This window comes from Macaca nemestrina, chromosome X (assembly GCF_043159975.1).
Source record: "Macaca nemestrina isolate mMacNem1 chromosome X, mMacNem.hap1, whole genome shotgun sequence".
NCBI classification, from domain to species: Eukaryota; Metazoa; Chordata; class Mammalia; order Primates; family Cercopithecidae; genus Macaca; species Macaca nemestrina.
The window spans coordinates 136,027,676-136,055,512 of NC_092145.1; the positions used below are offsets into that span (position 1 = coordinate 136,027,676).

General features: G+C 42.0%; 1 protein-coding gene across 4 annotated transcripts in view; it reads left to right on the plus strand.

Moving 5' to 3' along the window:
- LOC105478244 (phosphate cytidylyltransferase 1B, choline) overlaps window positions 1–27,837 on the plus strand; it is a 114,592-nt gene that overhangs the window by 66,411 nt on the left and 20,344 nt on the right. For all 4 annotated transcript variants that reach the window (XM_011735379.2, XM_011735377.3, XM_011735378.3 and 1 more), the window contains exons 4-6: window positions 15,988–16,139; window positions 18,851–18,929; window positions 26,655–26,797. In XM_011735379.2, the coding sequence (XP_011733681.1) occupies window positions 15,988–16,139; window positions 18,851–18,929; window positions 26,655–26,797 (374 nt within the window). The remainder of the gene's footprint in view (window positions 1–15,987; window positions 16,140–18,850; window positions 18,930–26,654; window positions 26,798–27,837) is intronic.

Consider the following 27,837-nt stretch of genomic DNA (forward strand, 5'->3'; position numbering starts at 1 on the left):
ATGTTGTCCAGGCTGGTCTTGAACTCCTGACCTCAGGTGATCCACCTGCCTCAGCCTCCCAAAGTGCTGGCATTACAGGCGTGAGCCACCATGCCCTGCCAAAAACCACTTGTTGGACATTTAAGAGGAACTCTTCTGCAGATTTTGCCAAGGATGGTGACCACAGGACCATTGAATGGAGTTCTTTCCAGAAGGAAGAAATTGTGAAAGGCAACGGTTACTGGGCAAGTCATGCAGAGGGAACCCAAAACAGGCAGAGAACCCAACCCTTGCTTACCTCCCTTTAGCCTGAAAACCATTTCTTGAGAGAGCACTACCACCTGGAGTCTGGTCCTAGGCTACTGGGGCCCTGGAGAGACCTCTGCAGTGTTTGGGCTTTGGTCATTTGGGTGGCCTAAGTTTGGAGGTGGTTAGGTATGGGTCACAGTTAACAGGAACACTAGCTGTGGCCCTGTGTTATCACAACCAAGGTAAGATCAAAGGAAATGTATAGCTTTCAGTATGTTCTTGTAAATTGGAGAAGGCAGTCAGTCAATATCAGTAGCTCTCTAGGTCGTTAGGCAACAGTGATTTAACTGATTCACTGAATGATTTCTTCATTCAACAACTTTTTTTTTTTTTTTTTTTTTTTTTTTTTGAGATGGAGTCTTGCTCTGTCACCCAGGCTGGAGTGCAATGGCACGATCTCGGCTCACTGCAACCTCTGCCTTCCAGGTTCGAGTGATTCTCCTGCCTCAGCTTCCCAAGTAGCTGGGATTATAGGCACGTGCCACCGTGACTGGCTAATTTTTGTATTTTTAGTAGAGACGGGGTTTCACCATGTTGGTCAGGCTGGTCTTGAAATCCTGACCTCATGATCCACCTGCCTCGGCCTCCCAAAGTGCTGGATTACAGGCACACGCCACCATGCCTGGCTAATTTTTTGTATTTTTAGTAGAGATGGTGTTTCATCATGTTGGCCAGGCTGGTCTCAAACTCCTGGCCTTAGGTAATCCACCTGCCTTAGCCTCCCAAAATGCTAGGATTACAGGCATGAGCCACCACTCCCGGCCCCTTCATCTAACAACTCTTTATTGAACTCTTACTATGTGCCAGGCATTTTTCTATATACTGGGGTTGTGGCCATGAACAAAATAGACTGTCTATGTCCTCAGAGAACTTGGAGTCTGAGGGAAAGGCAGTCATTGCCCACTAAACAGGTAAATATGTAGTAGTGGTACTATGAAGAAATATAGGATAAGAGAAAAGAGTGACTGGGTGGAGGAAGGAGGGATGTTTTAGGTATAAAGGTCAGGGAAGACCTCTCTGAGGAGGTGACATTTGTGCAGAGACCTGAATGAAATAAAAGCACTCAAAAGCCAGAACATCCGGTCTTCCTTGTGCAGCGTTCTCACCAGGCAAGACGACAGTGTGGGGCAAGCAGAGAAGACATGGTGACGTGTTAGTTTTTTGATTTGTGTATCTTAAGGAGGCTTTCCCTAAAAGCACAGATGATTCAATACTCAGAGAAATTAATATGGGCAGAAGCCAGGAAATAAAGCAGAATAAAAGGAGAAAAATTTCAGTAAGAAATCCTGGACTTTTTAGCAGCTATAGCAAAGGGAGCTACACAGTCATTCTATCACTCTCAAAATCTAGAAGCTGAATTGTGCCATCAGGAAGAACTAGTTTTTCCTGCCTGAGTTCTGAGATAACTGTTTCAGAGGGTCACTGTGTAAGGGGCATTGAGTAATCCAAAGAACAATGTCCTCTATAGCAGGTATACAAAGAAATTCAGATATTCCCTCAATGGCTATTACATGGGTTGTAGAAGCCAAGGGCATATTGAACTACTAGGATGACCACAAGACTGTATCCTTTGGTAAGTGACAGGGACTGGAGTACAGAAAGAAAATAAAACAATACAACATGAAGCTATAAAGAAATAGTACGTAGACTTCTGGGAACAGTGACAGAGTAAGAGTGAAAGCTGGGCATGGTGGTGCATGTCTGTAGAGCCGGCTACCCGGGAGACTGAGGCAAGAGGATCACCTGGGCCCAGGAGTTCAAGGGTATAGTGAGCTATGATCGTACCTGTACATAGCTATTGCACTCCAGCCTGCACAACACAGTGAGACTTCATCTCTAAAACAAACAAACAAGAAAAACACCAACCATGGGCAACACAAACAATAATAAATAATTTCAGTGTGTTCTTTTCTTTGTAGATTTCTTACTCTTATTATCTCACATAAAATAATCGAATGGTAATACTATGAAATATCTTCTAACCACTCTGTTAATAAAATTCAGTGACATCCTGGCTGGGCGCAGTGGCTCGCACCTGTAATCCCAGCACTTTGGGAGGCTGGGGTGGGTGAATTATCTGAGGTCAGGAGTTTGAGACCAGCCTGGCCAATGTGGTGAAACCCCGTCTCTACTAAAAATCCAACAAAAAATTAGCCTGGCATGGTGGTGCACGCCTGTAGCCCCAGCTACTCAGGAGGCTGAGGCAGGAGGATCGCTTGAAACCGGGAGGTGGAGGTTGCAGTGAACCGAGATCGTGCCACTGCACTCCAGCCTGGACCACAGAGTGAGATTCTGTCTCAAAAAAAAAAAAAAATTCAGTGACATCCTGTATTTCATATGTCTCCATTAATTTAATATTTGATCCCAAGTCTGTTAAATGGAATCTCTAACCTCCTGTGTATAGGCAGACTGCTATGGGGGCATGGTATAAGAGCTCAAATCCTAAGAGTGGCATTGCTGTCAGGGTGTGATTTCCCAAATGGTGAATGCCTTTTGGTAAAATTGTAAACAAAACAAAGTGCAATCTTCCTTGATGTACATAGTAATTGCCTTCCTCTAAAATTCTGTGTCTATCATAACTGTTGCAGAAATACTTTGTGATTGTATGCAAAACAAAGGCAGATTCTAGACTCAAATAATTCTATTTTTCTAAGTTTTTTATTTAATCATTTTTTTTTTTTTTAGAGATAGCGTCTTGCTCTGTCTCCCAGGCTGAAGTGCAGTGGAGCGATGACAGCTCACTGCAGCCTCAAACTCTTGGGCTCAAGTGATCCTCTGGCCTAGGCCTCCCAAAATGCTGGGACTACAGGCATGAGCTAGCACACTCAAGCTCAAATAATTTTAAATATTATGCAGGGACTTTCAGAAATCTTGCAGGATGTGGGAAAATTCTCATATGGAGCTGCCACATGCATTGCAAGATGTCTAGCTTCATTGGCCCCTGCCCACTAAATGCTGGTAGCTGCCTCCAACCATTATGACAACTGAAGATGGCCCACAGATTTCCAAAATGCTTCCTAGAGGATGATGAAATCCTTGTTGAGGACCACTGTCTTAGACTAGGAGTCGTGAAATTTTGTTCCCCACAATCTCTAAAGGAATTTTGAAAAAACTGTACACCTTCTTATACAGCTTAAAGTAGACGTCTAAAATTTAGATATCAGGCTGGGTGTGGTGGCTCCCGCCTGTAATCCCGGCACTTTTTGAGGCCGAGGCAGGCAGATCACAAGAGGTCAGGAGTTCTAAACCAGCCTGGTCAACATGACGAAACCCCGTCTCTACTAAAAATACAAAAACTAGCTGGGTATGGTGGCAGGCACCTGTAATCCCAGCTACTCAGGAGGCTGAGGCAGGAGAATCGCTGAACCTGGGAGGTGGAGGTTTCAGGGAGCCGAGATCGCACCACTGCACTCCAGCCTGAGTGACAGAGCGCGACGCCATCTCAAATAAATAAATACATAAAATAAGTAAATAAAATTTAGGTATCTGCTTCTTAATTTAAGTAGTTATAAAAGATGTAGTTTCTGGAATATTGTAAGTATTAACCTTTTTACAAATTCATAAACTTTATTTTTTAGAGAAATTTTAGGTTCACGGCAAAATTGAATGGAAAGTACATAGAATTCCTGTATACTCCTTTCCTGCACAGGCACAACCTCCCCTGCTATGAATATCCTGCCCCAGCCTGATGCATTTGTTACAATCCATTAACCTACATTGACACATTGTTATCACCTAAAGTCCATAGTTTACATTAGGGTTCACTCTTAACGTTATACCTTCTATGGGTTTGGATAAAATTTTACATTGTCCAAACTCATAGCTATACATTGTATAATGACAGGTATCCACAATGATAGTACCATACAGATAATATTTTTACTGCCCTAAAATTCCTCTATGCTCTACCTATTCATCTCTTCCTCCCTGTAACCCCTGGCAACCACTGTTCTTTTTAGTACAGTTTACTTTTTGTAGAACATCATATAATTCGCATTATACAGCATGTAGCTTTTTCAGATAGGCTTATTTTACTTCATAATATTCAATTAATGTTCCTCAATGTCTTTTCATGGCTTGCTAGCTCATTTCTTTTTGGTGCTGAATAATGTTCCATTGTCTGGAGGTACCACAGTGTATCCATTCATCTGCCAAAGGACATCTTAGTGGCTTCCACATTTTGGAAAATATAAATAAAGTTGCTATAAGCATCCGTGTGCAGGTTTTTGTATGGACATACATTTTCAGTTCATTCGGATAAATACCAAGGAGTGTGATTGCTAGATTGCAATCTAGCAATCTAGGTAGGAATATGTTTAGTTTTGTAAGAAACTGCCAAACTGTTTTCCAAAATGGCTGTACCAGGAGCGGGTATAGCCCAGAGGTAGAGCATTCGACTGCAGATTGAAGTGGCTGTACCATTTTACATTCCTACTAGCAATAAATGAGAGCTCCTATTGCTTCATGTCCTTGCCAGCATTTGGTGATATCAATGTTTTCAATTTTTGCCATTCCAATAGGTGTGTAGTAGGTTGTTTTAATTTTCAATTTCCTAGTGACATATGATATTGAACATTTTTCATGTGCTTCCTGGCCATCTGTAGATCTTCTTTGGAGAGGTACCTGTTAAGGTCTTTAGCACATTTTTTAAAATCCAGTTGTTTGTTTTCTTATTGTTGAGTTTTAGAGTTCTTTGTATATTTTGGGTAACAGTCCTTTATCAGTTGTATCATTTTAAAATAATTTCTCCCAGTCTATGTCTTTTTTTTTTTTTCAAGACAGAGTTTCACTCTGTTGCCTGGGCTGAAGTGCAGTGGCACGACCTTGGCTTACTGCAACCTCTGCCTCCCCTGGTTCAAGCGATTCTTGTGCCTCAGCCTCCCAAGTAGCTGGGATTACAGACATGTGCCACCACACCTGGCTAATTTTTGTATTTTTAATAGAGACGGAGTTTCACCATGTTGGCCAGGCCAGTCTTGAACTCCTGATCTCAGGTGATCCGCCCACCTCGGCCTCCCAAAGTGCTGGGACTACAGGCGTGAGCCACCGCGCCCAGCCCCCAGTCTATGCCTTGTTTCCTCATTCTCCTAACATAGTCTCTTGCAGAACAGGAGTTTTTAATTTTAATGAAGTCCACCTTATCAATTGTTTCTGTCATGGTTCATGCCTTTGGTGTTGTATCTAAAAAGTCATTACCATACCCAGAAGAAACCAATCTGGGTTTTCTTCTGTAGAGTTTTATAGTTTGATATTTTACATTTACATATAGTTTGGCATTTACATTTGATTTTTGTGAAGGATGTAAACTTATGTCTAGGTTAATTTTTTCTTTCTTTTTTTTTTTTTTTTTTTTTTTGCATGTGAATGTCCATTTGTTCCAGCACCATTTGTTGAAAGGTCTATGTTTGCTTGCCTTTGCTCCTTTGTCAAAGATTGGTTCTCTATATATTTGTCTGGGTCTATTTCTGTTCCATTGACGTATTTGTCTGTTCTTTTTGCCAGTACCACACTGTCTTGATTATTGTAGCTTTATAGTAAGTTTTGAAGTCAGATAGTGTCAGTTTTCTGACATTTTCTTCTCCTTCAATATCAAGTTGGTTTTTCTAGATCTTTTTCCTTTCCGTATACACTTTTATTTTTATTTTTATGTATTTTTTAAGAGAGAGGGTCTTGCTCTGTCACTCTGAGGCCCTGCTTGAGCTCCTGGAGGTAAAAGTCACAAAAGTATTTGTCCCCATGGCTTCTTGAACTCTTAGACTTTGTCCACACTGAGGTGCCAGCGATTTGTCAGTTTAAATTTTCCTATCCCAGCACTGGTTCCTGGGGAGGTAGCTCTGCTTGTGGGTTTCTGCTTTAGTAAGCTAATATTCTCTCTATCTGCCTGTTACTCTCTCCAATTTTGGGAGTAGTGGTTTGCCCTGTGACCTCAGTTCTCTGACGGATCTAAGAAGAGTTGTAGATTTGTCAGTTCGTTTGGTTTTTACTTGTTGTCAGGACCGAGTGGCCACTTTTAAGCTCCTTACATACCAGACTGGAAACCAGAAATTCAATATCGACATTTTAAAACAAAATTGTGGGCCGGGCACAATGGCTCATGCCTGTCATCCCAGCACTTTGGGAGGCCGAGATGGGTGGATCACTTGAGGTCAAGAGTTCGAGACCAGACCAGCCTGGCCAACATGATGAAACCCCATCTCTACTAAAAATACAAAAATACTAGCCGGGCGTGGTGGCGTGCACCTGTAGTTCCAGCTACTCGGGAGGCTGAGGCAGGAGAATTGCTTGAACCCAGGAAGCAGAGGTTGCCATGAGCTGAGATTGCACCACTGGACTCCAGCCTGGGTGACACAGCAAGACTCTGTCTCCAATAAATAAATAAATACATAAATAAAAAACAAAATTGTTACCCAATCACTTTAATGCATCTATTGGCATCTAAATACTGTAATGCTTTGAAACATCATCATAAATTTACAAAACATATAACAAGTTATTTTTTAACTTTTAAATATTTATACATTTCATTTTTTCTCCTCAAACTTATATTTTTATTCTGCTTCTTTCCCATAATTTTTCCTAATGGGATATGTTTTAATGTTTGCAAATCTTTTAGAGATCACTGTATCATACTTCTCTGAAACAAAAATATGTATATAAATTAGAGCATAACTAACCAAAGCACCACATTATATATACTTTGATAAATAATTAATAACCTAAACATAAATTTGGACAGCAATGTATCTCTTAATGAGATGAATAGTATGTACCTGTAGATGTACTTATGGATGAATATAACTTACTGCTAAAATTAACATCAATTTTTTCCCAATTTTACTTGTTATAGTTATAAGTGCTGAAATATGTTGTCCATGCAAATGTGTAGATAGAATGGAAGGAGTTTGTTACAGTGATGCCACTCAATTATTTGAACTTCTGAGTTATTTACCAAAAATAACAACATAATTTATTACTATTATTGCCATCAAAAGTAATTTTAATGGTCTATCGAGTGACAATTTGTTAAGATCCTCCTTCAAATTTGTTGCAAGCAATGGATTAGAAATGACCTGACCTGCAAAAGGATTTGTTGCCAAGCTATTAGAATCATTTGCTTTTTCTCTGTCTGGGAATTCTAACAAAAGGCTATATCAAGACTTATTAAATGACTCTTAATTATATCCCTTATTGTTTTACTTGAAAGCAACTTATTCAACTAGATATAGCCAGAAAGGGTTGGGGAAATGGTAATATTAGTAATTTAATTATGCCATTGCCAATCAAGTAATTTTTGATAAAATGTTTTTATCGTTTGCTTACAACCTTTTTTAAAAAACAAAATCTCAGGGCTACAGTTTTAGATTACTAACTTTGCAGAAAACACCATCCAACAGAATGGGCAAAACCAGTCCTCATTGTCAAACCTACTAAAAACCTACAAACCAAGAAAATGTCTTTTCAATTCAAATGCATTAATGTATTTTCAGTTCAAATATATTAATGTATTTTCAGTTCAAATGTATTAATGTATTTCAAGAAGCTTTATAAAAACACTGGGAAATAAATGATAGAATGGATTGTGTAAAATAAAATCAGTCAAGATTAAAATAATGTAGATCTAATATAGTAAGTTATAAACAAGACAAGACAGTAAATCAATTCACTTAATTTGTAGTAATGCAATGTAATTTACAGATAAAATTATGTGATATTTATAGGAAGAAGCATATGATTTTTAAAAGGCATGTTATTCCTTCTCTAAATATTGGCACGTGTGTGTGTGTGTGTGTGTGTGTGTGTGTGTGTGTGTGTGTGTGTGTGTATCAAATTGTAGTGTTTGCCTTTTGGAAATCATCAAATAAATACGAAAAACAGAAATAGTTATCTTTAGTAGATACTATGACTAAACTTTTCCTATATATTTAAAGATAGAAAGGGAGCATATATTATTTAAAAGTAATTGATCTGGAGGCAGATAATAATTTGATTTTTTGTTATAAAGAGGTAGAAAATAAACATAGAGAATGAGATGAATTAGGATGACTTGTAAATAGAATAAATATTTTATGATGTAAGTTGATAACGCAGGTTTTTAACTTCCTTTTTAAATAATGCATATGAAGTCTATAAAAAATTATGTGAATGTTTTACCCATGTATCTATTCCAATGTATCTCAAAAAATTTGATAATTCTAGAAAATATTCTAGTCACATTTCTAAGAAGCAGCAGTACCAGCCTATATAGCTTTGGTTTATTGAAGTGTTTTTAAAGTAAATAGCTGGAAAAAAAATGCTTACTCTTAACTACAAGAGAAAAGCCATTTTTAGGATTCAATACAAGTGTTAAGAATAGCTGAAAAAATGCTTACCCTTAACTACATGAAAAAGCCATTTTTTTAAGCATTCAATATTTCTTTCCAATGCTCCTTTTGCTTTGAGTTCTTGGGCCTTATCCCTAAAGATCCATGTGTTCTTTGACAATAGCTGGGAGAAGAAGAGGCAAAGTTGTTAGGCAAAAATTTGCATTATTCTCCACTCTACCATATTGAGTTTCTAACACTAGGCTTCACCTGTGACAGAAATGTGTGTAAGACAGGGAAAGACAGGAAGCTTTCATAGGTTCATGGTGCTTTGAATGGTCACTAACTGAGATTTCCATTTGGTTTGCCCTGAAGGCTAAATCGCCCTCCACCCCTTCCAATGCAACACATTAAGGTTTGGGTGGTGCCTTTCTTTTGTAAAGTGGAGTAAGCATGGCTTTGGACCCAGAGACTTTCTTGACCTAGTTAATATTAGGAAAGTGAACCATTGGAAGTTGAATCTGGACATTGATTGATTTAAAACTACCTGTTCATGGGTACCTTTTGAAAAGTCTTTGTGGCTGGGTGAGGTGGCTCACACCTGTAATCCAGCATTTTGGGAGGCCGAATGGGTGGATCATGAGGTCAGGAGTTCGAGACCAGCCTGACCAACGTGGTGAAACCCCATCTCTACTAGAAATACAAAAATTAGCCAGGTGTGGTGGCACACGCCTGTAATCCCAGTTACTTGGGAGGCTGAGGCAGGAGAATTGCTTGAACCTGGGAGGTGGAGGTTGCAGTGAGCTGAAATCGCACCACTGCACTCCAGCCTGGGCAACAGAGTGAGACTCCATCTCAAAAAAAGAAAAGAAAAGAAAAGTCTTTGTGTGTCCATGAGGGTATATGTATCCTAGTTTAAGGAGACTTTTATCTTAGACTATCTTTCTGGAGTATGACAAACCAACCAACTTAATGGCAGACAATTCTATACTGAGGAAAGTTAGGGAGCTCTTCAAGAATAGATGTCCTGTGTTGTTGGTTGAAAGGCTGGTTCTTGATAACTGTATGTGTGGTCAACATGTAAAATGCTTACAGTGAGTTAAATGGATCTGCCATATTAACTAGGGTCCCCTTTACATATGCAGGTAGGTTAGGTATAGGAGTTCCCCTGGGTGGAGTGAAGACTTCACTCATGAAACCACTTTGGTCAGGGCAAGTATAGGGACAGGTATTTGGTAGAAATACTAGGTATTTGTCAGAAATCATTTATTAAAGGACCAGAAACTGTGATAACTGGAGGTACTATAGTCTATTTCTCAACCTTAGGCAGTAGAAGACACCACAATTGTCATGGTTTTGCACTATGATTATAACACCTGCACTTTTTTTTTTTTTTTTTTTTTTTTGAGATGGAGTCTCACTCTGTTGCCCAGGCTGGAGTGCAGTAACATGATCTTGGTTCACTGCAACCTCTACCTCCTGGGTTCAAGCAATCCTCCCACCTCAGCCACCCCAGTAACTAGGATTACAAGCATGCACCACCACACCTGGTTAATTTTTCTGTTTTTAGTAGAGACAGGGTTTCACCATGTTGGCCAGGATGGTCTCGAACTACTTACTTCAAGTGATCTGCCCACCTCAGCCTCCCAAAGTGCTGGGATTACAGGCATGAGCCACCGCACCCAGCCCAATACCTGCACTTCTAATTTTTTAAGCATGTAGCCAGTAACAATTTGAAAATTCTTCTATGCAAGCTTATCTTGTTGGCATTATTTTAGTGAATTGAGACTCTCCACTTGTAAAGCTCTTTTTTCCTCCACTTTAATTTGCAAGTTTGTGTCATTTAAAAACAGGCCAAAGAATTAAAATTTATACTAGAGTGTTTTTTTCTCTAAAAAAATTTTTATAGAGTCACCAAATAGCCACCTCTGCTTCGCAGGAGGGCAATAAAAATAACAACAGTAAACATACTACTACTACTATAGAAGACATAAAGATTACTCCACAAACTTGGATTTATTTTATTATATTTTAATTGAAACTAAATATTCTTTATGAGTCCATTTTGCCTGACTGGTAGGAAATTCAGTCTCGGTCTTTTTTTTTTTTGAGACAGAGTCTCACTCTCTCGCCCAGACTGAAGTGCAGTGATGTGATCTCGGTTCACTGCAACCTCCGCCTCCCAGGCTCAAGCAATTCTCCTGCCTCAGCCTCCTGAGTAGCTGGAATTAAAGGCATGCACCACTACCACCCGGCTAATTTTTGTGTTTTTAGTAGAGATGGGGTTTCACCATGTTGGCCTGGCTGGTCTCGAATTCCTGACCTCAAATGATCCACCCACCTCGGTCTCCCAAAGTGCTGGGATTACAGACGTGAGCCACTGTGCCTGGCCTAGTCTCATACTTTGCTGGGCTCTCTTCACCTCCGCAGAGTCAAACAAGTGTCCACCATGTTTACAGAAACAGGAGAGGGGCCTCCAGTCTTCAACCCAGGGCCATTTTTGCACTGCCCTCACTGTCTGAGCCCACATAATTACTAGAAGGGAGCAGATTCATTGCACCTATCACGGGTCAGATTCCTGCAGTCTGTTCCCAGGTGGAACTCCCATGCCTAGGGCCTCACATTCTCATATCTCCTGAGGTCCTGCCACTGGCACCTGCTGCTTGTGGGATCCATAGACATTTGGCCCTTTCCCTGCAATTTGGAGAGATCTTGTCTCTCATTGTCTTCTTCTTTCCAGAATACCCCCCAAATTGCTCTGGCTTCAGGAAAACAGCAGCCAGGAAGTCAGGCTATCTACCAGCAACTTGAGTTCACAGCACCTACAAAGGAGTCTGTGCCACGGGGCCCTCATACCTTCTTGGAGTAGGGGGCAGGGAAAAGACAGAACACAAAATCTGAAGTAATAGATCCATGAATGATCCTATTTTCCTACTGCTATTCATAAATGGCTAACATTATTCAGCATTACTCTCTGCTCATAAAGATGATCAAATTTAATTCTCAAAACTTCACCATGTTTTAAAGATCAGACAACCGAGGCTGAGAGAGTTTGAGTAACTTTCTCGGTAATAGCAGAGCTGGGATTAGAACCTGAGTCTGTTGGGCTCCCAAGTTCAACCCCTATGTTGTATTTTCTCTCCTGTGGGAGCACAGTGAGGTGCCAGCATAGGTTAGCTGCAGCATGAGTTCCCAGATAGCTCAATGAATTCATCCATGGAATACCGCTGCCCAGAGCTCTCCATCTGGTTGTCAGAGTGCATTTGCCAAGACTCAAGAACAACAGTGCTGCTTTGGGCGTAATTAATGTTTAGACAATAACTGGTCAGCATGTTCAGCTGCTTCTTGAGGTCACTCCTGGGATAGGAAAATAGGACCCCGTATTGGCATAAACAGGATGTTTGTTTTCTTTGTGCTCTATCAGTAGGCCATTATCTCGGTCATGTAGAAGTTATACCAAATTGCTCAGGTGCAGAGATTCAGAAAGGGGGAGGATGTGGCGTGGCCTAGTTTTGTGCTGTTTAAAATAGAAAATGGAGTCTGAAATCCATTTCTGCTCAATATGATTCTTGGGGTAGTATTTTAATAAAGTCCTAAAAGAACATTCAAAAAGTCTTAGATTAGTTTTAAAATCATATTGCATGGCCCATAAAGAATTCCTGTTTATGGGGTCAAGAGCTAATATAGTCAGTAAATCAATACGTAGCTATTATGGCCCTACTACCTGCCACCTCCTGCCCATCTTTCCCCCCACCCCCACCTCTGGGCATGATGGGTGATTCGAAGACAGGTAGAGCTCTTGACTTAAGTTATTTATAATATGCTTCAGGGTTTTCAAATGTTGTATTCATCAGAATCATCTCTGAAGCTTGTCAAAGACAGAGCTATCTGGGCCCCACTACAGACGCACTGAATCAAAATCTCAGGGAGTGGGCTGGGTTTCTTTATATGTATTTAACAAGTTCCTAGGGTGATTCTGATACTCAGCAGTTTTCAAGCCAGACTTGTGGTTGATGTTGTTTTGGTAATATAAACTGCTACAATAGAAAACATCTCGGGAAGTATGTATAGGAGATATAGAGGCATATGTGTGTGTGTGTGTATATATATATATATATATATCTAGAAACTCATTAGTCTCTCATTTGCATGTATGTTGTTGAAATGTTCCTGTAGGCCAGACGTGGTGGCTCACGCCTGTAATCCAAGCATTTTGGGAGGTTGAGGCAGGTGGATCACTGGAAGTCAGGACTTCGAGACCAACCTGGCGAAACCCTGTCTCTACTAAAAATACAAAAATTAGCCAAGTGTGGTGGCAGGCACCTGTAATCCCAGCTACTCGGGAGGCTGAGGCAGGAGAATTGCTTGAACCCAGAAGGTAAAGGTTGTAGTGAGCTGAGATCGCACCATTGCACTCCAGCCTGGGCAACAGAGGGAGACTCTGTGTCAAAAAAAAAAAAAAAAAAAAAAAAAAAGAAGGAGAGAGAGAGAGAGAAACCTGTAGATAAATATACATCTATTATTATAAATAATAATAAATATTTGTTGATTTGTTGAGTATCTATATGTATCAGGCTTTGTTAATTCATTCAAGAAATATCGTTAAAAGCCTACTAGGGGCCAGGTATGGTACATCAGAAAACGAAACAAAAGTCCCTGCCCTCGGGGAATTTAGAGGGGAACACCAACAATAAAACTAAATAACAGAGCTACATGAGACAAGTGTCATGGGGAGAAGTAACGCAGCAGAGGATCACAATTCAGAAGAGGGTGGGGCTACTTGGGAGACTGAGGCAGGAGAATTGCTTGAACCCGGGAGGCGGAGGTTGCAGTGAGCCGAGATCGTGCCGTTGCACTCCAGCCTGGGCAGCAAAAGCAAAGCTCTGTCAAAAAAAAAAAAAAAAGAAGATGGGGGAAAGACTTGAGGGAGAGGAGGAGGTGAGCTCTATGAGTATTTGGAGCACAATTATTCCAGTTTTGGGGAATAGTGTAAGGCCCTGACCTGAGGAGAAGTATTCAAGAAACTGCAAGGCCAGGGAGCTGGGAGACACTAGGAGGCTGGTCAGGGAGGCAAGGAGTGGGCAGAGGCATGGGTCTTGTCGGCCACTGGAGGACTTCGGTTTTACTCTGAGTGAGATGGGAAGGGTTCTGAGTTTGGGAATGACACAGACTGACAAGCTTCAACAGGCTCATTCTGGCCAATGAGAATAAGTTGTTGGGAGTGGGCAATGCCAGAATCAGGAGATCAGTTAAGAGGCTACTGCAGTCATCCCTGGGAGAGATGATGAAGGGGCGGGGATGGGAGCAGTGGAGGTGCTGAGAAAAACATGGCTTCCGGGAGTGCTTTGAAGGCAGAGCCTGCAGTTTTCTTGATGGCTTGGGTGTGGATTATGTGAAGGGACTACAACAGAAGGCTTTCCAAGGATGCTGAGTGTGGCTGTTGGCTATGCTTACTCTGTGGCCAGATTTTATTCTGGCTGTGGGCCATCATTCTGTTCCAAGAAAATGATCATATTTTTGTTTTTAAAACACATCTTGTGAGATTAGGCAGTATCTGTCTTCCTGTGTCTGGCTTATTTCACTTAATGAAATATCCTCCAGATCCATCCATGTTGCCATAAATGACAGGATTTCATTCTTTTTCATAGCTAAATAGTATTCCATTGTGTTTATATACCAATACCACTTATATATGGAATCTAAAGAAGTTGATCTCATGGAAATAGAGAGTAGAACAGTGGTTACCAGAGGCTGGGGAAGGTAGGTGACAGGGGACAGGGAGAAGTTCATCAATGAGTACCAAGTTACAGTTAGGCGGAATAAGTTCCGGTGTTCTATTGCACATTAGGGTGACTATGGTTAACAATATTGTATATTTCAAAACACCTATAAGACAGAATTTCGAATGTTCTTACCACAAAGAAATGATAAAGGTATGAGGTGATGGATATGCTAAATATCCTGATTAGATTATTATACAATGTATACATGCATGGAAACATCACAGTCTACCCCATAAATATGTTAATTATTATGCATCAATTAATTTTTTTTAATTAAACACATATTGTGCACTTAATGTTAGTGAATTTATTGGCTGGGGACAGTGCCTCATGCCTGTAATCCCAACACTTTGGGAGGCTGAGGCCGGTGGATCACTTGCAGTCAGGAGTTCGAGACCAGCCTGGCCAACATGGTGAAAACCCATCTCTACTAAAATACAAAAATTAGCTGGGTGTTGTGGCACACACCTGTAATCACAGCTGCTCAGGGGGCTGAAGCAGGAGAATCACTTGAACCTGGTAGGTGGAGGTTGCAGTGAGCCAAGATCATGCCACTGCACTCCAGCCTGGGTGATAGAACAAGACTCTGTCTCAAAAAAAAAAAAAAAAAAAAAAAAAAAAAAAAAATTAGTGAATTTATTGCAAGTACATAATACTTTAAAGAAAAAAAAATTCATTGCAAAGATCAGTCAAGGTAGTTTTGACTGGCCACTGCAAGGCTCTCACTGGGATCTTGGTAAACAGGGACTGTACCCACAGTGGTATTTCTTCCTGACACATAGGAGATCTTAGGAAAGCTGCCTTGGCCAGCCAAAAGATAGGACAGTGAATAGTATTTATTGTTCAGTTTGTTTAAAAGCACTTTTTTTGTAAGTTCTCAAAAAATGTTTTCTAAGGCTGATAGTGGAAGATATCCCCATTTGAGGGTTCAGGAACCTGAGATCTAGAAAGGATAAGAGATGTGGAAAGGATGAACTCTACTAGATCAAACCTTTGATTTTATGACTTTCTCCTCTTGATTGAGTGGCCTGATGTGTAGTGACTGGCCCTCAATCCAGAAACAGAAGTACATGTATTTGTGTGTGTGTGTGTGTGTGTGTGTGTGTGTGTGTGTGTGTGTGTGTCTGTCTGTCTGTCTGTCTGTCTGTCTCATACTTGGGTTGCAAAATACAATAATCTAGTAAAATAATTGGAACCGATTGTTCAAACCATTCAAACCTCCTATAAATCAGGCCTCTTGGTTCCTCTCCTTCTCTCACTTCTGTCTGTTCATTTGGTCATTTTATTTCTGAATGGTAATTTTCACTGAGGAGTGGGATAGGAAAATAAAAAGACATGAAAGTCACATTAGGTAGTGTAGAGAATAATTTTAATAGAAGCCTCCATGGAGAATGCAGATGTAATTAGCACTAAAATGAAATTCTGAATTGTCAGTGGATTTCAGCTTACTTTGCTCTCCAAATCCTTTGTTCCCTTAAAAAACTGAGTTCAATTATGACAAGCACCTAGCAAAGCTGTGCTTCTTTTGTCCTGCTGAAGAAGCCTTGTCTGAACCAGGGTGGCTGTGAGCAGGTCCTGGGCTGAGTAATGGCATTTAATGCATTTGCCTGTTTCAGTTTGCAGTGATGATCTCACCCACAAATTCAAAGGTTTCACTGTGATGAATGAAGCCGAGAGATACGAAGCTCTCAGACACTGTCGCTACGTAGACGAAGTAATCAGAGATGCTCCCTGGACACTCACGCCAGAGTTTCTGGAAAAACACAAGGTACTTGTCATTCTCCCACATTCTCTAAGTAGCAAGATTAGGGAGTCTGGTTCTGCAGCTAAGACTCCAGAAAGCCCAAAGTCTCTCTCAATTTCTAAAAGAGGTAATTTCAGGAACTGTCATGTGGAACTGCTTGATGTGGCACCTTTCTTTTCTGCCCAAGCCCTAGGGCTGGTATCCTTTCACTTCTTTGAGTATGGGCCCTGGAGCTAAACCACCCAGGTCCAAATCCTGCCTCTATCTCTTCCTAGTTGTGAGACCTTAAACAAGATATCTAACCACACTGTACTCGCTTACCTCAACTGTAAAATGGGATGATGTTGGTATCTTCCTTGTGGGCGTGTTTTGAAGATCTAAGAGACAATCTTAGTTAAGCAGTTAGAACACTGGCTGGCCCATAACAAGAGCTCCAAAAATGTCATTGTCACCACCATCACCACCGTCATTATTGATGCTTATTGATTCATAGGCATTCTTTTTCATGGAACAAATGAACACACATCTTATCCAGAAGGTCACAGGTCAGCCTTTAAAGAAAGAACTTTATATCTATGATTTTGTGACCCTGAGAATCCTACTGACATAAGATTTTTATTAGTTGGAAACATGAGAGATTCTTTTGATCTGCATCAAATTATGTGCTTTGTATCTCCCTACCAGCCCCACATTAGGAGCTATTCTTTCCTTTTATAAGCAGTACAAAAAAAAAAATAAGATTAAGCTGTTCTAAGAATTTTCTTTTCTATTTTTAAAGCCACGATGCAGAAGAGAATAGAGAACACTGATAAATGTGCATGAGTAATAGCTGAAGAGACAATTTCCCAGTGAGAATAAAAAGAAAAAGGAAAAACTACAATATGATTTACTTCCAGTAATCACTACCACATTTTTACTAAGCATCTATTGTATATTCAACATGTGCTAGGCATTATGGGGGATACTTATAATGATAATGATGGCTGTAATTTATTGAGTATTTACCATGTGCCCGGCACTGTGCTAAGGGCTTTGTCATTATATGAATTGAATTCAATCTCACAGCTACCCTGAGAAGTTGTTATTATACACTGGAGAGGAAAAGGAACTAAGTTTGAGTGCTAAGAATAGAATTAATAATAATAATAAACATTTATTGAGGATATACTCCGTACTAATTATTTTTCAGCATTTTAACATAATTATATCATTTAATCCAGTGATTCTCAACTGGGGCGAGTTTGCCCTGAGGAACATTTGGCAATGTCTTGAGACATTTGGGGTTGTCACAGCTAGAGGGGTGCTACCGGCATCTAGTGGGTAAAAGTTAGGGATGCTGCTAAGCATGTGCCAATGCACAGGACAACTCCTGACACCAAAGAATTCTCCAGTCCCGAATGTCACTAGTAGTGAGCTTGAGAAATCCTGATTGAATCCTTTCCCCCAACTTATGAGTTATATAGCTAACAAGTAGTGGGGCAGGGAATCATACTACTCTAAACTACCTCTCAAGTATTTAACTACTACTACTCTAAATTACCTCTCAAGGTAGAGTGAAACCCCATTTTAAAGGACTTGTTATAAAGGGTTTTAAAATCTAGGCAAGGAGTGTTTACTTGATGTTGCAGGAAACAGGAATAAAGATAAGCAGGCATGAGGATGACCAGAAAATAAATAAATAAATAAATAAAAACAAAAAACCTGTTTAAGGAGGATACCCCATGTGACAGCAGGATGGCTTGGAGAGGAGGAGGCCTACAGTGAGGAAGGCCAGATACAAGTTGGTGTCAGTAATCTGGGTGACCAGGTCCTGGATTTGGTGTAGTCTCAATGGAGAGAAAATGATGGGTACACACTTACATATGCATGTGCGCGCACACACACACACACACACACAGACACACACATCCCAGTGGAACCTAGGGTGAGTGAAATAAGTAGAGAAAAGAGGCTTATTCCAAGGCTTGGGTCTCCCAAAGACCCAAAATGAATAAAATAAAAGTGCCTTTGGAAGGGGTCACTCATTTTCAGAAAGGTGAAGTAAATTCAGGACAGGATGATTTAAAGTGACAACAAGAGGTGGTAAAAGAGAGGGCTGCAGTGGGAGTTAAGACCACCCGGCCTGGTGTGCCGGCAGCCCACTAAACCTGGCCTGGTGCGCCGGCAGCCCACTCTAGTCTTTAAGCCTCGGATAAATCTAACAAATTTTCTAGTTTCAGCACCTTATGTCCCAACTGAAGTAGTAACATGTGGCCTGCCCACCTCACAAGGTGGTTATGAGGATCGAATGAGGAAAGAGACAAATTCCTTTTCACAGTATAAAATGTGACCTAAGTGTGAGTGCCCATTGCCATCAATGGGACAGGAAATGAAGATTTGGGTTCCTCATCATAGGAGGGATGATAAAAATTCAAAGAATGAATGGGTTCTCTCAAGGATAAACTTTAGATGCAGAAGGACAGAAGGCCAAGAAAACCTACTCTCTGGGGTAGGACAAGAAAGAGGGACCAGCAAAGGAGAGAAACCAAAACATTTATTCTTCTAGTTCCCATTATCTCATAGAAATGAAAATAGTTGGAAATACATTTCAGCCAAGGATTCAGGTCTCCACTATAAATATAACATACAACTGCCTTATTTTGAAAAGGCATTCTGAAGTCACCATTCCCCCCTTCAAATCTGCAGACATGCACATCCATCCCAGTGGTGACATCACTCTTCTCTCTCTTCAACAGATTGATTTTGTGGCTCATGATGACATTCCGTATTCCTCTGCTGGCTCTGATGATGTTTACAAGCACATAAAGGAAGCAGGTGAGGCATTCCCCTCTGCTCACCTGTCAAACACATCACAATAATCAGGTGTAATAAGAGACATCTGCCCTGGGACATCTGCAGTGTATACAAACAGGGAGTTACAACTTTAGATGTCCCCCAAACAGCTTCTACAAGCCACTGTTAACATGTGCTAAGGCTCAGTTATGGCACAGATACCATTTAGGTATTTATATAGGAATGAACCTGAGCACCAAAGTGCTCAACTTTAGGTCTGAGGCTTAATTTCCAGGCTCATCAGACGAAAAATGCAGGACCCCATTACTTAAAGGGCAGCCATTTTCCCCATTCATAATTAAGTCTTCACAATGAAATTACTGGATACTCCCAAGAAATTTCCTTCCAGAAGAAGATAGATAACTGGCTAGTTAATAACCTGGACTCCTTGTGTCCAAAGTTAGTCCTGCCATATTTCTAGTGTCATCCTGTCACATGTTAGTAATATTATCAGGTACCACATGTAGAGGCAAAGAAAATGGGTAAATGTTTTAATGGCTTGGCTTATTTTCTGCTGTTTTACTATCTACCATGCATCTCATCTATAGGCACTGTAGGTACACCCATGCATACCTTCCTACATACATTAAACCATTATCTGGCAGGTGCAGATACTATAGTGAGTTACCATATGCATAGGGATTTCAAGAAGTCTAATGCTCCCTGCATTATACTAGAGCCATTGTTGACATGTGCCATCAGAGCCATCTTCCCCACTCCTGGGGACCAATGGGACTCCACTCAGCTTGCTCCCACCATTTCCCACTCAGCCCGCTGCCACTATAGCTTTCTCCTGGTACTCATGGACCTTCAGATTCTTGAGGTAGGGTGGGCTCCTAAGGGTCACTGACCCAGGCTCCTATCTCCTTCTTGGCATCATTGCCAGCTCCCGGCAGAACTGATGCTTTTACATTTCCCATGATGGGGAGCTCCCTGCCTTCTGAGACAGCCTGTTCCATCTTTGGGTGGTTTTGGCTGTCATTGTTTAATATATGAATCCCCTGAGTGCATCTGTAAGCCAGGAATTGTATGAGAGAAAATGAATAAGACATAGACCTCACCCTTGAGAGAGAGCAGAGAAAGACATAAATAATTACCCAAAATATAACCAGCCTGTGGCAGAGTATGTGCAGCAGGCCAGGGCAGCGTGTTCGAAGGTGGAACTGTATGAAGCACAGCGTATCTGGAGAAAATAAACATGTTAATGTAGTGTAGGGTGTGTGGAGGTGAGAGGCAGAGATGGAGACTGGCAGGACAAGCTGGTTGAGGCTTGCTTCCATATGATGTTACATGGAACCAAATACTGTTCTGAGGCAGGGGAATCTGTGATCAGGTCTTTTGTGTGGGAAGGAGCAACTGGGGGGCCATAAGTGGTTTCCATAACTAAACTTAACTAGGAAACCCCATTTCCACAGCTGACAGGGAAAAAAAACACTTGACATGTGAAATCATTCAGACTCTTCTAGGTTTGTACTTAGACTGTGTAGAGTAAACTTTTTGCCTTTTTCTCCTGAGGTGATCTAAGTTTCTGGAACACTCTGGCCTGGCATGGGTTGGGGATCTTTAGTTGTGAGGTCTCAAGACCTGCTCAGCCATCAGCCCCACCTACCAGACCCCTGTGGCAACCTCTGAGACTCTGTCACCTCCCCGCTTTGGCCTGTCCTGACCACAGCCTCTGTCGCAGGATTCCCTTCCCTGGGCTATAGGTGTGCTGCCCAGCAGTCATGCTGATCTTAAATCTTGGACTTCCTTCCATGTTCCTCTGGAGAGTCCCCAGGAAACTTAAAAAACGTCCTCCATAATCTACTAGAGGGCAAGGGAAACCAGGCAATGTGAGTAAGCCATGTCACGCCCTGTCTGACCTGCCCGCCATGCTGGCCTCTGTAAAAGTATTTCCTTCCAAAATTCCTGACAAGGTGCCAGTGGCCCTGCACTGAGCCTTCTAAAGGGGTCTCTTCCCTGCCCCTGCCCCTGCCCCTGGGATTTGAACCTGAGTCAGAGCAAGGGACAGACCGCACTTCTGTTCCCTCACTTCTGCTGTCTGCCTCCCCATCCCTCTCTGCACTCCTCCCCTCAACTCCCAGAGGTCCTTTTCTTCTTCCTGGAGAGCAGAAAACTGCCCCTTAATTAATTTAATGCCTTCCCAGGGTTAACATACACTCCAGGGCTTATAGTCAAACATTCTGTACCCTGAGTCTACTCAGCCTCTGGTTCTTAATAGCTCAAAAGACACTTCTGGGATTTAGAATACCCTTTTTATACTCCTCAAAGCCTGGCTCTTCCTAGTGAAATTCTTGCCTTTCTTAACTCTTCTTTTTAAATGAGCCTTAAAAAGAGACTGTTTTAGAAGTTGAAGGCTGAACATGGTCTCCTGTACTCTCAGCTTCATCTGCCTCCCCCTGAAGTCATCAAGGTCTCAGTGTCCATGAGAACAGGGCCTTAGGACAGACATGATCCCTAGAAATGAAAACAACATTGGATACTAGTTTGAAAAATGATTGTTATATAGAATGTATGTATTCTCCCTGCTGGCATTTTTGTTGGTTCACACTCCTTGGGGGCCAGCCTGGAAAGCTCCATGCCATCCCCTGCAGGGCTGGTGGTGGGGACTGTACCATCCTCTTAGGAAGGACTTCTTCAGAAGTCAAGAACATTGGATAATGGGAGGTCTGACATTCTCAAGTCTCAATCTTGTTTGTGAGGAGTTCCAAGGAAGGAAACCTCATACACTTCGGACTTGGAAGTCTGCTCTGGAACTGGAGAAGAAACTGGCAGATGCCTCAGTTACATCAAGATGGGTTATAGCATGGCGTGATTAATATTTATTTATTTACTTACTTTACTTAATTTATGAGACAAGGTCTCACTCTGTCACCCAGGCTGGAGTACAGTGGTGTGATCATAGCTTACTGCAACCTCAACCTCCTGGACTCAGGCGATCCTCCCACCTCAGCCTCTCAAGTAGCTGGGACTACAGTCACACACCACCATGCCCAGATAATTTTAAATTTTTTTGTAGAGTCTCCCTATGTTGCCCAGACTGGTCTCAAACTCCTGGGCTCAAGTGATCCTCCCACCTCGGCCTCCCAAAGTGCTGGGATTATAGGTGTGAGCCACCATGCCTGGCCTGATTAATACTCTTTAAAGTTGTATGATCTGAGCTGTGAGCCAGCTGCTTCTTTCCTAAAATTGCCATAAGGATTTGTTTTAGACCAGTGCTTATGAAACTTAGATATGCCTCAGATCATCTGTGGAATTTTGTGAAAATTCAGATTCAGATTCAGTAGGTCTGGTGGGGCCAGAGATTCCCATTTCTAGTGAGCTCTCAGGTTGTTAGATGCTGTAGGTCCATAGGCCTCACTTAGAGTAGCAAAGATCTGGACCAGGCATTCTCATCCAGCTGAGTTATCCCCAGTGTTTCTTGAATCAGTGTTTCCTGGGGGCAGTAGTTCCTTGGCTACCTTATAGAGTATAAGAATAAGCATTTGGTGGCGGTTTTCTTTCTGGGTGAGTGGCCGTCAGTGAGCCAAGAATATGTTGCTTTCCTGATTTGGGGAATAAAATGTCAAGTTCCAGTTGTTTAGGTGTAGGAACAGGTCCAACATTTTTCTAACTCTAGCAATCCAGCATCCTTATTGTTGCATAAGAAAGTGACTCCCAAAGTTAGTGACTTAAAAGAGCCTCTTGATTTCACTCATGATTTTGTGGGGCAGGATTTTAGCAGAGGCTTAACTGGGTAGTTCTTGCTCGGGGTCTCTCAAACAGTTGTCAGATGTTGGTGGGGGCTGTGGTCATCCGAAGGCTTGACTGGGCTGGGGCTCCCAGGTGGTACATTTATGTCGCTGGCCTTAGATGCTGGCTATGATCACAGAACTCAGTTGCAGTTGTCACTGGGGCGTACAGGTGGCCTCTTAATGTTGCTTGGGCTTCTCACAGCATGGCAGCTGAGAGGCAATATCCAGAGAGAAAGCAATCTTGACAGAAGCCACAAGGCTTCTTCTGACTTAGTCTTGGAAGTCACACAGAGTTACTTTTGCCACATTCATTTGGTATAAGCAAGTCACTGAGGCCAGCCCAGATTCCAGGGGAAGGGAATTGGGCCACCTTTAATCCACCACAATGCCCTTTCCAAATTGAATAGTCAGGTAGTATTTTACTTGCCCTAGTAGCACAGGCTAAGACTCAGTGTGACTTTTCCTATGTGCAAGGACCCTTCCTTGTGCTCCATCAAATCTGCCTGCTGATTCCTTAGCAGGAGGGAGAATCACAGTAACGATCTATTTGGGACCCAGGTAGAGAAGGCCAGAATTCATCATGGGAGAAAGATGCTCAGAAAGGGCCTCAGCATCCATATTTGGCTTTCATACTCAAAATCATGGCTTATTTTGAAAGTCAAAAGTCTCTTTAAATGAAACCAGAGATACCAAGGACATGACTTAAGCTTTACAACACTCTGCTCTGCTTATCAGAACTATGTGTCAAAATCCTCTAGCAAAGCTGGATAAAAAGATGGAGCTTAAATTAAATAGACTGTAAGGTCCACATTACTCATCACCATTCTAATATTGCCTACTACTGTTGAAAGTTTCCTTCATTAACATGTGCTTTGCTGCTTCTTAAAATAGCTCCATAACCAAATGCTGCAATTCTGAAAAGCATGATAAAAAAGGTTCTCTGATCGTGCTCATTACTGAATATTTTTAGCAGAGCAATAATTAGGATTTGAAGGAAGCCGGGTATCTCATTATGTCAACAGAGGGCTTGGCTTCTTTCAGAGACCTACCTCCCAACCAGCCAAAGCAAGTCTCTCCCTAAGCCAAATCTACTTTCGGTTACTCAAACACAGAGACTTCACCTTCTGGCTTCAAAGAAAGGGTAAGCTCATGGCATCAATGTCTTACATGACTTGCTAAAATCCATTGGTCACTAGAGAATTGTCTTATTATTTCAGCAGGAGGGGTGTGGGTAAAATATCTGCCTGCTGAAAGATGGGGACATCCCACAAAGGTGGGGACATCCCACAAAGGTGGGGATGTCGTCTCAGGGTTCCCCCACCCACCAGAGCCTCCTGCACAGCTGGGTCAATTTGGGTGCTATTTATGTTCATGTGTGTAGATGTTTACATCTTCTGCCTTCCATTTGGTTTTCCGTGTTAGATTCTTCCCTCCTAGAAGGTGATAAAAGAAGTGTTTAGCCTAGTGGCAAACCCCAACTGTCCTCTGACCATGGAACATAAGAAACTGGCTGTTTTGTGTCTAACATCAGCAGAGCCACTCTGCTAGTGATACTATAAACGTGCAAATGACATCAAAAGAAAGCTCCAAAGAGACACCGTCACTGGGGCTGCAAGATGGAAACATTCAGAGAGAACTGGATTTGGAAGGGCACTTAGAGATCAATATTCATCTGGTCATTCATTCAACAAATATTCCTATGGTGCCTGTTTGTCACCCAGTGCTGAGAATGTAGAAGAGGATGAGAAAGGCGTGATCCCTTCCCTAGTGTAGTTTATAGTCAACAAGACAGTTGTTGAACAAGTTATTTTATAAAGATCTTGCTGTATTTGGAGGGAAGGGGAGTGGTCCATGGGAAGGAACAACACACCAGAAGACCTAGTCTGAGGGTTGAGATATTTGCTTGAGGAAGTGACACTAAAGCTGAAGCCCAGTGGATGCCCAAGAGTTAACCAGGTAGAGATTGTGTCTGTGGCAGAGTGAGGGGAGGGGAGCCAACCCTTTCAGGACACTGAAGAAATCCAGCATGGCTGGGCTGAGGCAGGGTCAGCCTACTGCCCAACTCCACAGAATACAACAGCAGTGCCCCTGCTGCAGTTGTATAGCACTGGGGCCTTGGTTTAGGGAGTGAAGGGGAGAGGGTCTGAGATAAAATTGGAGAGAAGCACAGGGAATAGACCATGCAAGCTGCTGCACAGCCAAGTTAAGGATTTGACTCTGAATCCAGAGAACAGCACAAAGCCAGTGGAGGGTTTCGAGCAGACCTCTGACTTGCATTTAGTAAGAACGCTCTGTAGAACTTGCTTTATGGGTTGAGACAGACAAAAATGGCATCGCTGGAGACTGGTTTTGAGGTTCTTGCTGTGATCTTTGGCCAAGATGGTGTTGAATTGGTTTAGGATGGAGGAAAGTGGGTGAATTCGGGAAACATTTAAGAAGTAGATTGGGAACTCGGTTGGATATGGGGAGTGAGAGAGAAAGAAATGGCACAGATGCGTTCCAGGTCATCATGTCCAATCACCTTTTTCTCAGCTGAGGAGGCTACAGTTAAGTAACTTGCCTTCAGAGGGTTTGAGTGACTCGCCCACGTCTACAAACCAAGAACCCAGTACCGTTGTCCCCAGGCTTTGTCCATCATACTGTCCCATGCCTGATGCCTCTGACTGAGTGGCTGTAATGATATGGGGTAGAAAGATCTCAGTTGCCAACAACATGTCATTTCAGTTCACAACAGAAGTGTGAGCATAAACCTGATTCTTGTCTTTGTTAATATTTGTGACCTCTTTATAGCCCTATATTTGTTGATGTACCCACATTTATCTTTGAAGACTTTAAGGAAGTTCTATTAGAACTTGGCATCCTCTGTGCTTGTTTATTTTCACTGAGCCCCACATATTCTAGATGAAAGGGCCTTTGAGTGGTGAAACTACCATGTATAGTAGACTGTTCTTAGGAAGATAAATCATCTAACCATCCCTACAGGCATGCCTTCAGATCAGAGACGACACAAATAGTACAATTTTTCTTCTTTTCCTTCAGTATAACATGAGCAGACTTCCTTGGGGATGAAGCAGAGTTGCTGTGATCTAATTCATTGACTCAGTTTTTAGTCTTCATTTACTTTCTCACTCAATTTGCATTTATTGAACACCTTCCATGTGCTAGACACAGGGGCTGAGCTGGGTGCTGGGGGTGCAAAGACAATTAAGGCACTATCAGTGCTTTCAAAATGTGCATTTTCTACGTGGAGACAAATATTTAAATTATGTTTTGAGATGGAGTCAGGCTAGAGTGCAGTGGCGCAGTCACTGCTCACAGCAGCCATGACCTTGGACTCAAGTGATCCTCTCACTTCAGTCTCCCAAGTAGCTGGGACCACAGGCATGCACCACCACACCCAGCTAACTTTTGTATTTTTTGTAAAGACAGGGTTTTGCCATGTTGCCCAGGCTAGTCTTGAACTCCTGGACTCAAATGGTCTGCCTGCCTTGGCCTTCCAAGGTACTGGGATTATAGGCATGAGCCACTATGCCTGGCCCAATATTTTTTGTTAATGAAAGATAAGTTAGGTTCTGAATGTTGTGGATTCTGCCTGGTGATGTCAGAAAAGACTTCCCAGAGGCATAATCTTGAAGCTGGACTTTGCAGGATGAGGAAGAGTTTTGCAGTTAATATGAGCAGGGAAGGGGTGTCCAGGGCAGAAATGAAAGGCTCAGCATGGCTAAACAGCAGGGGCCAGACAAGTAGATGGTACATCCTGGAAACAGGTCTGGGATGATGAACATGTAGCATTTAAGGTAGGGAGGAATTCCACGGAACTGAGGCTGGAAGAGTCACTTGGGGCCAGAGATAAAGTCTTCATTGGCATACCCAGGAGCTCCAACTTTGTCCTGTAAAGGCGGACCATTAAAGGAGATGGGTCAACTGAGGTGATCTTAATTTTTCCTCTATCCGCTCTTTTATGCTTGAACAGGGATGTTCGTTCCAACACAGAGAACAGAAGGCATCTCAACATCGGACATCATTACCAGAATTGTTCGTGACTATGATGTTTATGCCCGACGTAACCTCCAGAGAGGGTATACAGCCAAGGAACTGAATGTCAGCTTTATAAATGTAAGCATGCCACCTCAAACCGTCTGAAGAAAACCATGCCACACCACCACCACCACTGCTGCTGTTTGTTGAGCACTTACTAAGTGCTTTGCAGTGTTCTGTGTTCTCTCTCTCTCTCTCTCTGTTTTTTTTTTTTTTTGGTAGAGATGCGGTCTCACTATGTATAATATTTTAAGTTTGATTTAACTTGGTTTTTTTTTTTGAGACAGGGTCTCACTACATTGTCCAGACTGGTCTTGAACTCCTGGGCTCAAGTGATCCTTCTGCCTCAGCCTCCTGAGTAGCTAGGATTACAGGCATTTATTTGCCACCATGCCTGTGCAGTGTCCTTAATGCTTTGTATTTATTTTCTCATTTAACCCACACAATAACCCATGATGTATTATTATTCCCATTTTACAGGTGACAAAACCAGTGTCCACAGGGGTAACATAAATTAACCAAAGGACACGGGTAGTGAGCTTCACATTTTATAAAGGTGCTTCCTTGCTTCCCTCTCCTTACCCCAAACTCTCTCTTTAGAGCTTTTAGACTTGATTGAAGGATTTCTGGGAGATCTGCCCCTTGTAAAAGTAAGAGTTATCTTCTGCTGAAAGGAAAGGGAGGAGGGCAGAGGCAATGAAAAGCTAAACCCAGAGAAACTTTTTTATTCTAACGTTTTAAAATTTTCATTTGATTAAGGCCTTACAGATGCTCATTAGAAACCTTAATGGCCATTTTTCATTGTCCAAAGAAATTACAGCTGCTTAAATAAAGCTTAAAGTCTTTGGCTTCCTTTTGTAGTTCTACCATATTGTTCCCACAGGGCTGCTGTGAGTTTAATAATAGAGCAACTGTTAAAACAATATTTAAGTTCTGGCGTATATGTGCAGAACATGCAGGTTTGTTACATAGGTATACATGTGCCATGGTAGTTTGCTGCACCCATCAACCCGTCATCTGCATTAGGTATTTCTCCTAATGCTATCCCTCCCCTAGCCCCCCACCCCCTGACAGGCCCCGCTGTGTGATGTTCCCCTCCCTGTGTCCATGTGTTCTCA